General features: G+C 39.1%; 2 protein-coding genes across 3 annotated transcripts; both read right to left on the reverse strand.

Moving 5' to 3' along the window:
- Nucleotides 1–1403: 1403 nt before the first annotated feature.
- On the reverse strand, nucleotides 1404–3745 carry RPL22L1 (ribosomal protein L22 like 1). Its single transcript, XM_039338001.1, has 4 exons — nucleotides 3594–3745; nucleotides 2861–2950; nucleotides 2257–2378; nucleotides 1404–1735 (listed from the first exon to the last, which is right to left on the reverse strand). The coding sequence occupies exons 1-4, from the start codon at nucleotides 3600–3602 to the stop codon at nucleotides 1591–1593; spliced, it is 366 nt and encodes a 121-aa protein (XP_039193935.1). The 5' UTR covers nucleotides 3603–3745; the 3' UTR covers nucleotides 1404–1590.
- Nucleotides 3746–4628: 883 nt separating this feature from the next.
- On the reverse strand, nucleotides 4629–13486 carry EIF5A2 (eukaryotic translation initiation factor 5A2). Of its 2 annotated transcripts, none has more exons than XM_039337977.1 (5): nucleotides 13353–13486; nucleotides 11295–11484; nucleotides 10076–10180; nucleotides 8359–8490; nucleotides 4629–7591 (listed from the first exon to the last, which is right to left on the reverse strand). In XM_039337977.1, the coding sequence occupies exons 2-5, from the start codon at nucleotides 11457–11459 to the stop codon at nucleotides 7532–7534; spliced, it is 462 nt and encodes a 153-aa protein (XP_039193911.1). In that variant the 5' UTR covers nucleotides 11460–11484; nucleotides 13353–13486; the 3' UTR covers nucleotides 4629–7531. The 2 variants fall into 2 exon arrangements, with proteins under 2 accessions (XP_039193911.1, XP_039193921.1); XM_039337987.1 differs by lacking the exon at nucleotides 13353–13486 and adding an exon at nucleotides 12985–13335.
- Nucleotides 13487–13777: the final 291 nt, after the last annotated feature.

Consider the following 13777-nt stretch of genomic DNA (forward strand, 5'->3'; position numbering starts at 1 on the left):
TACGAGTGATCCTTAATGTGATATATTAAATTCAGGGTCAAATTATATACTCTCACTGGTTTTGAAAACAGATAACATCATTGATAGCACCCACCAGTTTCTCCAAATTCCATGCATAGTCAGTCACCAGGTCAAAAAGGCCGGTGACTGCAATGTAGCTGTAAGACCCCTGAAATAGGAACAGTATTAGCAAACTGTTTTCACAGTACATTACTTTAAGCAAATCCATTTTCCTACATGTACATAACTTGCTTGAAAAATATGCTGACCAGTTTGTGATTCAGCGTGCCACCCAAAAATAATTAGCTTGCGCATGCTTTGTTTCAGACTGCCTTTCTCATTTGGCAGACCTCCTTGGTAGGTGAAGAGGGTATCATAAACTTGGGTATGTTTTCTTCCATTACGTAATGTTTGGTAAAAAAAAAAAAAAATTGCAAGCACATTCACACACACACACACACATATTAATGGAATAGAGGTGAAAAGGATTAAAATATGGGATATAGAAATATGGAACCAAAAGATTAGGTTGCTTAAGGGCCCTTTTGGACCAATCTAAAAAGGGATTAGAGGATACCTATTATTTAAGCAAAATAATAAAAAGGATTAAGAAAATAACTTTCACAGGATTAAAATTATCTTAAAATCTTGAGATGGCAAGCAAGGTGACTATAGTCCATTTTACACTTAATCAGACATGATTTTCTAATTATCAGATGTGGTTTAAACAAAGCTGACTATTGCCAAATAGCCATTTATGTAATGTATTAGACCAGTGTTTCTCAACCTTGACAATTTTAAGGCATGTGGACTTCAACTCCCAGAATTCCACAGCCAGCAATGCTGGCTGTGGAATTCTGGGAGTTGAAGTCCACATGCCTTAAAATTGTCAAGGTTGAGGAACACTGTATTAGACTATTACAGCTTCCTTAATCCCAAACCAGCATGAAGGTCATGTCGATCCCATTTCTATACCCCCGGGCCGCAACCCGTTTGGAACCAGACTGTGCAAGCACTCGCCCACAGCTCCACTTGCACAAATGGTGGCTGCTCACAAAGCTCCATTTGCACAAGCGGCAAGCACTTGCATTCACAGGCAAAGCTCCATTTGTGCAAGCACGCATCCACTTGTGCGAATGGAGCTGCATGCACAGCTGCCACTGACATGGAATCATCCCCTTCCTTCTTTCCCCCCTCCCCTCCCCCCCCAAGGTTGTGGACTGATGGTGTACACAAGTTCTTCCTTTGCCATTAAAATGACATTCGGAGAATGAAAATGGGCAGTTTTACTTGGGGATTTAATTAGAAAATAGGCCATTATACACATTATAGAACGTTCATATTATACTGTTCAAAAATAAGATTCTTGCAGATATATTCAAAGAAACACACACAAGTCAGCCTTAGACAAAAAAAATTCTCTCAGGATAGCCATTTAATGACACTTTTAAAATATATCTCAGAGGTGAACAGGAGATTTAAAATAGCATACAAGATCTGTTTGGTAATAAATTAATGTATGCTTATAAATAGTTGATTGTGTATATACTCTGTTCATTCAAGGAACATGATGCTCCATTTAAAAGCTGTTTATTCTTCAGCTTCAGACCCTTCATCATCATGACTGATCTGGAAATAACGCAGCTCATAGGTCTCCTTGTCGGATGCTACCACTCGCAACCAGTCACGAAGATTGTGCTTCTTGAGGTACTTCTTTGTGAGATATTTAAGGTACCTTTAACCATATGAAGAAAGTGATTTAGGTACAATACTTCATTTGAGAATCTACTAATTAGAAAGCAAAAAAAAAGCAGACAAGAATTTGGAGAACCTTAGCAGTTATCTGTCGAGTTCACTCTAATTTAATCAAGCCAAACAGGAAGACTGTGAAACTGAATTCAACTGTAAACTCATTTCAAGATATCAAAAATACACCTCTATCACCTCCAGCCCTTATTTACTTCTAACCTTGCAAGACTGTTGTGGGGATGGTTGGGAATGATACAAAAAACTTCCAAACTGCATTGCTACGTGTATAATTCCTCCCTACACTCTTCCAACAAAAGAACAAGACCCAGTAGTAAGGATCTTATGTAGAAATATGGTATCAGGTAAAACGGCAAGTCCAATTGTTATAGGGTCTTTGCATTAAACTTGCCATCTAATGCAATATATTTTACAAAATATTTAATTTAAAATTAATGATGATGCAAGGAGCTAAAGAAAAGTTGCAATACACTATTAAAGAAAACCAACCTTTTTGAGAACTGCTTTTCAGACGTTACTGTGATTTTATTTTTAAAACGTTCAATGTGAACTACATTTCCCAGGTTTCCTGTTTTTCCATTGACTTTAATTCTCTCATTCAAGAACTGTTCCTAATTAAATAAAAACAAAAGAGAACACTAGGGAATGGTGCCCTAGGTATGGGTCTAGGGAAGGAACCCTAGCCAGCCAACATTTGTTATTTACACTCACTGAATATAATTATACCATACAAGCACCTCCCCGTGAAAGTCTTTTATTAAAATTAATCCCACCCCAGAAACTTAACACAATACATGCTATTTCTATATGCAAGCTTTCTAGTATCAAATTATACAGCTATGCAGTATATCTGGTAGCTAAGGGACTACACTAGATGAAAAGTATATTTAATAACACAGAATTAAACTTAATTATCTTTTCAGGGAAAGATTTCTCACAGCCAAAATTGTTTTCCACATTTGTTTGGCTGAAATTAAATATGGCTAATTTCTCTTAAAAGAAACTGCAACCATGAAAATTGTCCATCTTCCTTAACACTTAAGCTTCACTACTATTCTACTATATAGACAGGTAAGAATTAAGAACTACTTACAAAGTTTCCTGAGTCAAATATGCCATCTTCCACAGGATGGGTGAGATCAAGGTTATACTTGCAAGTTGTTTTTTTCAGCTTGTCTTTTTGCTGAAAGAAACCCAAACACATCCCTTAGGTTAGCATCTATTTTTATTTTGACAATTTCAAGACCTAAATATTCTGTAGGAGGGTCTTTCCTAATCTGGAATCCTGCCATGGGCTGGATTGAGATGCACTGGAAACCAACACACAATGGATTGATCACAGGTTTTATTTAATCTCTATCCACAGCTGGCTGTGCAATTCTGAGAATTAAAGCCCACTCACCTCAAGGGCACTGAAACTGAGAAACATTGATCTACAGGATGATACCTGCCCCCCCAAAGCAACCATCATTAATCCATAGATACTTATTTCATCATTAACTTAGCTAGGCCCCTTCCATTCCCCCCTCCCCAAGGCCCAAGGCAGGGATCTTCATACTTGGCCCTTTTATGACTTGTGGACTTCAACTCCCAGAATTCTTCAGCCAGGCACGCTGGTCTAAGGAGAGTCCTTTGCAAGGCAACCCACGCAGGAACAGGCTTAACCGCCCACTCTTGCCAGTGCAGTCTCCTTCTCGGACCAGCTTCTCCCCAGCTGCCAACGAGAGCACGAAGGACCGAGGCCACAGCCACCCCACAAGGTTTCGAGGTCGCCCCCCTTCCCTTGAAATAACCCGCACCGCCTCGCCAGGTCAACAACCGCTCACCGGCGCCATAGCGGCCAGGCCCTCGGATTTCGGAAAGAGCGAGCGTGTAGCACGGCCTCTCTTTTATATCGACCCGCCTATGACGCAATCTACGTAAGGCGTGCCGCACGCGCCCAAGGGCAACTGTGGGCGCATCTAGAAAGCGCAGCTCCCTGATTCCGGTTGGGGCGTTTCTGGTTCCATAAGAGGCAAGGCATGCCGGGTAATAGCTCTATTCACACGTGTTGAGAGCGCAGTTTCCGGGGTTCTAAGGTTACCAACCGAAGGCTGGTAATCGGCAAACTGGTGCTTCCCAAACATCTGTCCGACTGCAATTATTTCTTATCTCTGCGTATTTGTTCTGTACATAATGGTTTGAGAGTTTTCTAGGATGAGTGGTTCCCAGTTGAGCGAGAATGAAAAAATAACGTTTGTGTCAATCAGAAGGGCAAAGACAGAAATGCAGTAGTTTTGTAATAAATATGCCAACGAGCCTTTTTTTTTATTAATTAGAATTTTAAATAAGGGGTGCACAACTCTTGGCGGATAGGTGCCAGCTCAGAATAGAGCCAAGAAAAGCAAAACGGGGAGTAACGTTAACCCCTTTGCTCCATTCGTGGGATTTAAATTTGCATTTCAATACCTCCGAAGTTTCAAGGATTGGGGGAGCTAAGCACTCTGACATTCAACAGACATTATAGAGTATTGATTAGCAGCATTCTTGCAGTTTTAGCACTATGCAGCATTTACCCAGTTAAAGCAGGTTTGCTAAGTTACTTTAATTTGAAAGGTCTCACAGGAAATATTCCAGTGAGTATCCTACTTTGGCATTAAGGGAATGAGATATTTTAGATTTGGCCAAGTGTATGTGGTTGGACCAAGTCTAGTAGAACTATAATCCTGTGGTAATGAACCTACAAAATGATTAAGCTATCTTAGTATGAGATTCTGGTTAAAAAAAATCCCCAATACCCAGGATACTGTTTTGTCTTGAGCCAAATTTGCTGGAGAAGACATGACTATGGTGAACAGGAAATATAGAAGGGACAATAAAAATAGCCTTTAAGTTTAAACTTTATTTTTTGTTACTGTGACTCAAATAATTCAAACATTTTGTTAAAACAAGTCATTAAAAGCCAAGAACTCTTAAACATATGAATACTTCACTATTACAGAAATGCAGAAAAAGTACAAACCTTTCAAGTTTTGCTTTTAAAGTCAAGGGCACTCTTATATAATGAACTTTGCATACATTACTTGCCAGTAGGTATAATTGCATACTTATGGGAGTTTCCTATTGTGGCAAATACAAAACCTCCCCCCCCACATTTAATTTAAAACAATATGACTTTTTTAATGTAACAGTCACTGAATGTGAAAGCCCAGAATTCTACAAGTACAGTACCACAATCTATCTAAACACCACAAAGATCAATGTCTCTAATTATACTGTGAAAATTTTTGATAGTAACAAACAAGAATCTTGCTCTTTACATACACACAAAAATTTAACACAGCTTATTCCGTTAAAATTCCCAGACATAGTCAGCATTCCAACATTTAAAGCTTACTGTTGTCAAACATGTCACCTCTTACAGGGTAGATGGATCACAATGTCTGACTCCTTTAATTCAATATACTAAATTTTACTTGTGTCCTAGGCATGCTATAAATTTATGCAATACAAAACCCTGTTACAACTTTTAAGCAGCTTTGTTAAAATAATCAACTTAAGCTCTTTCACATCTTCACAAGAGCAGCCCTGAGAAGAATACACTCAAGTCATGGCTCAACTAGCAGTGGTTTCGTTGCACACAGATGCACAGATGCAAGACAACAAAGACATCAAGAGGTAAATTGGGGTTTTAACAAAAGAATCCCTAACATCTAAGGAAAAAAAAATCTGCAGTCCAATGAACAAAAGATAATGGACCCCAAGCAAATAGCTTAGATCACAACAAACTGACAACAGGACTATTTCAGACTTAATTTTGGCCCTCAGCTTATAAGATTTTGACCCTGCTCTTGAAAATTAAATGTGATTGGTTTCAGCTGAAAAGTAAAAACAATCTAAACATGGATTCATAGAACATGATGGCCCTGAAATAGCTTAAAGAACCTGAAATATATAGCATTGTTTCAATAGCAAAGTTTATTGTAAACTTAGTGGGTTTGTAGACAATTAACATCTACAAGAGAAATGGCTTTGCTATTAGCTTATTGGAAATACTGTAGTTTTACCGGTGTCCTACATAAGATCTACCTAATAGATATTGTATTTCTTCCTGATCTACCTTATGTAATTTGTGGTTTCAGACTGCTAGGAATTAATTTGAAGTCTAAGTACCACCTTCAGGAGTAGGTACTTCTGGTAACAAATTCCTAAAAGATGATACCACTAGGGAGATACTAGCAGGACTCCTTAAAATTATGACTTCAGTATTCTCAGCTGCTCAGGCACAATAGATAACTGTTGGACAAATGATCATCACAAATGATACTAGCAAATGGAAATTCACATTTCAAACTGTGACTTCCATTCCTATTATGGATATTGACAATACAGTATTAAGGAACACTCACATGATTAAACTTTTAACAATACACTAGAATCCTTCAGCTTCCTAGTAGCCCTAGATCTTGAAACATGTAGTAATTTACCACTATAACAAGACTGTGCTTTTTTCAAGAGTGTTTATTGCCAAATTAAGTTGTATTGTGCCCATTCTGCATAGATACCTGCTTAGTTAAATCTAGAGCTTATAAAGATCCAGATGCAGTTTATTTTCCTTCTACTCTAGCTGTACTGCTTAAGGGCAATTTTACTAACAAGCTCAAAATCCTATTTACTATTCCCCCCCAAAAAAACTGCCAATGAATTAAGCATGTTTTAAGAATCTAGTCACTAATTCAAGTTAGTTATTTGTTACCAAAATGTAAGGCAAATTTAAGTAATTAGGTTTTCCCCAAATGCTAATCAAGCTGAAACATGATCTTGCAAGCAAAGATCATATGGATAATAGGTTGATTAGTAATCAGGCATTTGCCTACGCAGTCTAACCAATCCTTCTCAAGTAGACTTTGAATCAGATCAGTTCTAGTATAATCCAGAGGTTCATGTGTTTGACAGAGTGCGCTATCATAGTTCTTTATAAACTCTACAAGACAATCCATGGCTCAAATTCTGTTCAGTGACACAGGGTTGAAATTTAGCCTTCAGGCCATTGATACATGCAGGTTTGCTCCAATTCCTAAAAAAAAGTTTACTTCTGCTATAAACCAAAAAAAGAGTTAAAAGTCAAATCAAATACTGTAACTCTTGAGGCATTGCCTTGTTTTAAAACTGGAAGTGGCTGAACTCTACATTGAAAACAAAGGCCTCTAGTGAATCTCTTCCTCTCTACCCTGCTCCAACATTTGTGCACTATTAACCAGAGTATGAAAGCATCCAGCATTCTGGATGTTTACATCACAGCAAATTGTGACCAATTAAGAGCAAGCCAGCAAAACTAGTTTGCTGCACACAGCCATCAGCACTGGCATTTTGATCATATGAGTTCTGTTGTCTCTAGCTCAGTTATGCTTCACAATTCAGTGCAAGCCACATTTTATCATGTTTAGGATTTTAAAACAAAATTACTTTCGTTTCTTTAAAATGTAAGTAAACTCAAACTGAGTACTACCTTGGTATTGGCACTGCTATAGTCTCATTTGAGCAAAGCATACTACTTTTGAATACCTCATGATCTAAAATGACAGTTTTGACTGCCTTGCCATTCCTGTAAGCACTTGAACTTCAGCAATTTTAATATTGCCAAACTGCTTGCAACATCAGTCAGCACTATTTTCAAACAAAGACACGAGGTTGCTAGTGAAGGTTATAGCTTTGGTGATAATCAGAACTAAAATACAAGATTTGCAGTTGCTGGTACTTTAGCAACTGTTTAATCCAGGTGGTCCTATTTGCAAGGTTTTATGGCTACAGCACACTCTTCACTCATTGCAGACATGACTGACACCTACAGAAATGGAAAAAAGAATTTTGTTAGGTTCTACAATTCCATTATATTATCATATCAATTAATATATCTATGGTAGTTTGCTATGTTATTAGTTTTGAAATTACTATTCCTACAGCTAATTATTGGGAAAATCATTGGTTTCCCATAAATATAAGAAAAGCTAGGAAAGCACACTAAGCAAAAATGTGGTTTACTTATTTATGGACTATTGTATATGAATCCAAGCAGAGGAGCTTATAAACCAGGGTTAATGATTTTGTGGATGTGAATCCGGCTAATTTTGCTTTGTTCATTAACTGTGCATTGAAATGTTTTCTTAATCATGGATACTCAAAATAATGTGGAAAACCAACAATAAGGTATTTTAAGCATTCCTAGCTATAGTTAAAATTCATGTTCATTGTTAAGCATAGAGCACACATTGGCAACTTGCACTTAGAACATAAATGCTAAGACAGAAACACACCTAACTCAGACCTAACAATATTTTTGACATTTTAATCTGTGTAGTTTTTAATGTTTTAATTATTTTTACTTGTTTTATAACTTGTAAACTGCTTTAAGTCACCTTGTGGGGAGATGAATGGCATAAAAATTTAATAAACCAACAAATAAAAAATAAATAATACACTTGGATTCTAGATAGAAAGCACTTCCTTTGCTTTAGAGAAAAAACTATTATTCATGAAGGAAAAGAAAAGGTATCAGAAACACTCCTACAGTAGTTGACGTCACTATCAAGAGAGTTAAATGGGCATCCTTACCTGGAAATCTTCCCCTGCGTTGTATTTTCCTTCTATTTCTTTGCCTAATTCACCTTCTGGGACTTTCAGATCTTCTCGAACATCTCCACTTTCTGTCAGCAAAGAAAGGTAGCCATCCTGTATACAGATTAGCTGCAAGTATAAAACATTTTATTCAATTACATTCTTCATTAAAATGGGGAATTATAGAACCACCGCTTTGAAAATAAAACTTTTATGTTGTTCTTTTTGAGAACACCTATCCTGAAGTTATCAGAATGACCTGTGAAGTTAAAATATCCTCACAACATATTTTTCAGTATTGCCATTTCTCAAACCAATTTTTAAGCCCATATATTTTAAAGAACTAAAGTATGATTTCTATTTTCTCACAATTAATCATAGATGTCAGAAAATCTTTTTAGAAGACTTTATCAGAAATGGGAAGATAAAAAGAATGTTCTTTATTGTTCATTTTTAAAACTATTAATGTTAATTCAAACCAAGATTTATCCAAAGGTTTTAGATTTTTAGGAATCTTGGTACCATCTGGCAATATTCTAAGATGGGTAATACCATTCCACAATTGGAGAATTTTGGAATATTCCACTTCTCCAAATAATACCAATAATACCAATCTGGCTGGAACAGGTGGTACACATTTACAACAGATACAAAGGACAATGCGATAGTATTATGCCATAGATAATGCAGCATAATTTTATTATGTAATGGTAACTGGAGACTGGAAAGAAATGAAATGCTTATAATCAGTTAGAACCTAGCAAGAAGAAAACCATTTGATTACTACTGCTTCCTAAACTCACATGTACAAGTAGTCCTTGACTTACAATTCATTTAGTGACTATTCAAAATTACAACAGCACTGAAAAAAGTGACTTATCACCATTTTCACATGTATGACTGTTGCAGCATCACCATGGCAAGAAAGGTTGTAAAATGGGATAAAATTCACTTAACAAATATCTCACTTAGCAACAGAAAATTTGGGCTCAATTATGGTCATGAGTTGAGGACTACCTGTATGTTCATGTTCTTTCTAGAAACATGTAAATCATACAATCCAGAATATTATATGGCAACAACTGTAATGAGACCTTTTAGGATCCTAAAATAACAGATAATTGATACTACACAATATTAAACTGTGAAAAACCCCATTAAGAATAAACTGTTGCAAATCTAGGTATCCATGAATCAGTTTAAGCACCACAAAGTAACAATTGGGCAGCCTAAGTATATGGAGGTCCACAGGGTGCCCCATTTCAATTTAGACCAGGTTCCCCAAGGTGAGGCTTCCATTTTGTACACATCTAGACAGCAAGGTCCAAGGAAAGCCTAAATCAGTGGTTCTCAACCTTTTTAATGCCACGACCCCCAACCGGTCGTAAGTTGAGGACTAAACCAGTCGTAAGTTGAGGACTAAACCGGTCGTAAGTTGAGGACTATCCAACCGGTCATAAGTCGAGGACTTTCCCTGCCTGGGAGTGCCGCGCATGCGTGGTGCCGCCCCCTGCGCCGGCCAAGGCGTAGCTGGCAAGCGGCAGAGACAGAGCAGGCTGACCACCGGCTGGGCCACCAGCTGGCCCAGCCCAAGGGAGGTAAGGCACCCGCTGGAAAAGGGGAAAAAAAATGGCGGACAGCCTTGCTTGGCGACCCCAAATGGGGTCGCGACCCATAGGTTGAGAACCGCTGGCCTAGATGCAGAGACATTTACCTGATAATCATTCCTCTTGATATTTGGAACATCCATATTGTGAGTGGAAGGGCATATATCTTCATACTTTTTGCCAGTGAACACATCAATACCAACTAAATGAACCTATTTAGAAAACATTCATAATCATGTAATTAGGTTACCAAGAATATTGTATTTCACATTTTCTTATATTTATTCAAATCTTCCCACATAACATCTCTTAAAAAAAGTTGAGGGGAAACAAACTAGCTATGAACATGTGTTTCAATACAGATTCTGCAGTATTATGAATATAAGTAACACTTTTAAAGACCTGTTTCATTTCTAATGTTATCACTGATTAAAATGTCATAAACTTGATGTTTTGTACTATGCCTATTTTAGATCTGTTTTCCCAAAAGCTCAAAACTATTAGCAGGTGTTTGCATTATACATAATAGCTGTGTTAAAGTTTTGTATGTAAGCTAATCCCCAAGATCAAGTATTTAAATGCAAATTCATTGCAGGGCCTTAGGCAAGACAATGGGTGGGTAAGTGGGGTAATTTATGGAGAAGCAAGTTCCCAAGATTAATTTAAATGTCAACTGTCCAACTCTTAGCTACAAACTATTTTGCTGAGGTGCAATCTATCAGAAGATTGCAAATTCCAAAGGTAACGTTAGTTCAAGTTACTTCTATATTCTTTATGAAACTGACTTGTAAAATTTTATTAATTAATTCAGTCTAGGTATGTTTCAAATCTTAGACTAATTTGTAGAAAGAAACCATGCTCCAAACTGGCATTTGGATTTCTTTCACCCCTTCATTTCTTGTGCGAACAGATTCTCCCCATCATTTATTGGCATACAAGTTCAATTATGACAAAGCACAGAAAAGACCATGTTGACTAGCAATTCTGCAGTTTCTAGCCCAAAACATTTAGAAAGTAACAGACCATGGAGAACTGGTAAAAAAAACGATATGCAGAATTATAGTGCTTAGTCCAATTTGCCACTTTGGAATTCGTTCACTTTAAATATGTTCTATTTGGACAAACAAGATAGTATGAAATTTTATTTGATGAATTGAGTCACAATACTAGCGCACCACCACTCAGAGTGGTCAGAATCAATTTGTAAGGACTACCAACTACAAATGCAGTTTAAGCAAAAATGAAATAGTGGCAAATTGTTAATATTCACAAGAGACTATTTGTGCATCAAAGCAGTAAAACAGGTAAATTATACTCTGGGATTACCTTGGCATGACCATGCTTGCCAGTTTTGGAAGTTGACATTTCCACAATCTTGCAGGGACGTCCCTTCAGCACCACAAAGCCATTCTTACGGAGTGCAGAACACTGCATTGGGTAAGTGGCAGAAGCACCAGCATCTCCAGTGGTGAAGTCAACTTCATCCGCCATAGTACAAAATGAATTCTAGAAAATACTGTAATTTCCAAGAGACAGTTCTCAGCCTCTTTATAAAGATATTAAAATTACTACTAATGCTTTAACCTAATGCATTATCTACATAGTGTTCTGCACCAAAGGGTAAGTAGGGTTTATTCCTCTCTCCTTATAGATGTTAGTCTGTTTCACAAACTTTTTTGCTCAGTAGTATATTAGGTATACTATCCTCTATAAATATCCAATTCTTCACCATTTAGATAAGAGCTTAAATTAGAATTTTACACCTTTTAAATATGCATTGTCTAGATGAGGGGGAAGAAAAGGGGAAGCTTCAGAAAAAAGTTATGATTTCAAATCAGTGTGGAATTCCAATGGGGTACCAAAGAAGAGATGTGGTCACTGTTATGTAATAGCTAGGATAACAAAGCTTTCCAACGCTCGGTAACTATTTATAAGAGTGTCTGGCAACAATACAATCTGAGGTATCTTTCAAAGTTGCTTTTTCAGATTATATCCTCCAGGAGCCATCTATATAATTAAGAAACAAAATTATTTTGGCAAGGCCACATTTGAAATGCTTGAGAAAAGTGAAGGGAAGGAAGCAGTTGGGAAACTAATATACTAAACTTATTTCAATTAATAATGATGGCTAAATCAGACCAGATTACAATTACTGCAATGGTTTTATTGAAGTCTGGCCATAAAACTAGTGCTGAATGCATTGCGGTTCAGTTTTGGTAGCTTCAGTTTTGATAGCTTAAACAGAGTTATTTGTCATTATAATTGTCACAAAGAAACCTGATTCATCACCCTGTAGAAGCTACAAGGGTGTATGCTCTGTGTACGTGCAAGTGCAAAGTAAGGAAGGCAGCAGCTGCAGCCAGATGCAAAAGAGACTGCATTTTGGCAGATTCTTGCCTGCTCCCCCTCCATGAATGGCAAACGCCTCCTTTTTTGTGTCTTAATATCCAGACCAGTTCCTAAGAGGAAGACTGACTCTTGTTGGAAGACAATATTAAAAATGCCTGGAGAAATTAAGACATAAGCAACCCTTTTGTGTTAGGAGGAATTAAACCACCAAACCTGAAATTCTGGGAAGGCCAACAAGGTGTGATCACTGCCCTCAGGACAACTTGCGAATTTCTAACAGGCATTTGGGCACACCCTATGCTGGACAAATTCTTGAATTGCAGATCTTCAGCAAGAGGAATGAACTTCTAAATCCAAAGCTCGAAGATGAAAAGTAAGCGCCCTGCTCCGCATTTATGTATGAGTGTTTTAATGGATGATGATGAATGGGAAGGGGGGGGGACTGACGAATCAGCAGTATCAAACTGCCTTTTCTATCGATTCCCAAGGCCGCAGGCTATCAGAGTCTCAACGTAGAGAAAGAGGTTTTTGAAAGCACGAGGTTGCAGCCTTCCCAGGAAAGAGGCGAACAAGGCGGAGGGCAGAGAAGGCTCCGACCCGGTTGAGATCCAGGAGAGCTTCCCCAAGCAGGCGGAGTCATTCCTTGCCAGAGACGCGAGCTACCTACCTGGATGGAGCCGCGCCCTACCCGGGCGGGACTCGAATGTAGCCTCCTCCGTTCCTTTCCCGGGCGAGAGAAAAGCCTCGGGAGAAGGAGAATCTCTGGCCACACGGTGGTGCCGCCGCTTCGCAGGCGGGGAAACCCGCCCTCCTCACCCGCAAGAAAGCCAGAGGGCCTCCGGGCTTCACTTTCTGGTCCCCTCATGGCTGGATTCCGAACCGCAGGGAAGCGGAAAGGGGCCGCCAATGCGCGGCCAGCGGCCGAGAAGGGCCTCCGAGTCTCCCGCGCCCACCTCCCGCCAAAGGTCGGGCGGAAGACGGGAGATTGCCGCACGCGTTCGCCGTCCCGCCCGCCCGCGTCAGGCCAGCACTTACCTCATGCGGCGCAGGAAAAGACTGACGGAGCGTCGCAACAACGCACATGCGCACAGCAGCCGGAAAGGGAAGCGGGAAGGCGCGTGGGTGACCGGGGAAACAAGCTGCGACGAAGGGCGTCTGCGGTACGTTTCTTGCGCTATCCGGAAGCCCTCGGCCCCGCCCACTCCCACAAGCATCCTTCTCCGCCATTGGCTGCGTTTCATAATGGCCCCACCTTAGTGGAGCCGCCCGCCGGGATCTCTTCCAGTTTCTCTATCGCCTCTCTTTCTCATATTTCCTACAGAGTTTAATTATGCCTACACCTGTTGCCGTCATCAGTCGGCGCCCATATGCTTGAAACTAGCATGTCATGCTTGTCAAATCAGGTGCTCCTTGTACGGAAAGCGCCTCCGCTGAAAGGGTTTCAGCCGTTGGGTGGGAAG

The sequence above is a fragment of the Crotalus tigris genome, unplaced genomic scaffold (assembly GCF_016545835.1).
Source record: "Crotalus tigris isolate CLP2741 ecotype Arizona unplaced genomic scaffold, ASM1654583v1 scf7180000017549.6302385, whole genome shotgun sequence".
Taxonomy (NCBI): domain Eukaryota; kingdom Metazoa; phylum Chordata; class Lepidosauria; order Squamata; family Viperidae; genus Crotalus; species Crotalus tigris.

What these genes read in the sequence shown, in the direction of transcription:
- RPL22L1 (XM_039338001.1), bottom strand. An exon ending in TATTTGACTCAGGAAACTTT is followed by an intron (nt 2,379 to 2,860) that starts GTAAGTAGTTCT and finishes TTATTTAATTAG; the next exon opens with GAACAGTTCTTGAATGAGAG. An exon ending in GAAAAGCAGTTCTCAAAAAG is followed by an intron (nt 1,736 to 2,256) that starts GTTGGTTTTCTT and finishes ATATGGTTAAAG; the next exon opens with GTACCTTAAATATCTCACAA.
- EIF5A2 (XM_039337977.1), bottom strand. Translation starts at nt 11,459, where the DNA reads ATGGCGGATGAAGTTGACTTCACCACTGGAGATGCTGGTGCTTCTGCC. An exon ending in GCAAGCATGGTCATGCCAAG is followed by an intron (nt 10,181 to 11,294) that starts GTAATCCCAGAG and finishes TTTTCTAAATAG; the next exon opens with GTTCATTTAGTTGGTATTGA. An exon ending in ACGCAGGGGAAGATTTCCAG is followed by an intron (nt 7,592 to 8,358) that starts GTAAGGATGCCC and finishes CCATTTCTGTAG; the next exon opens with GTGTCAGTCATGTCTGCAAT.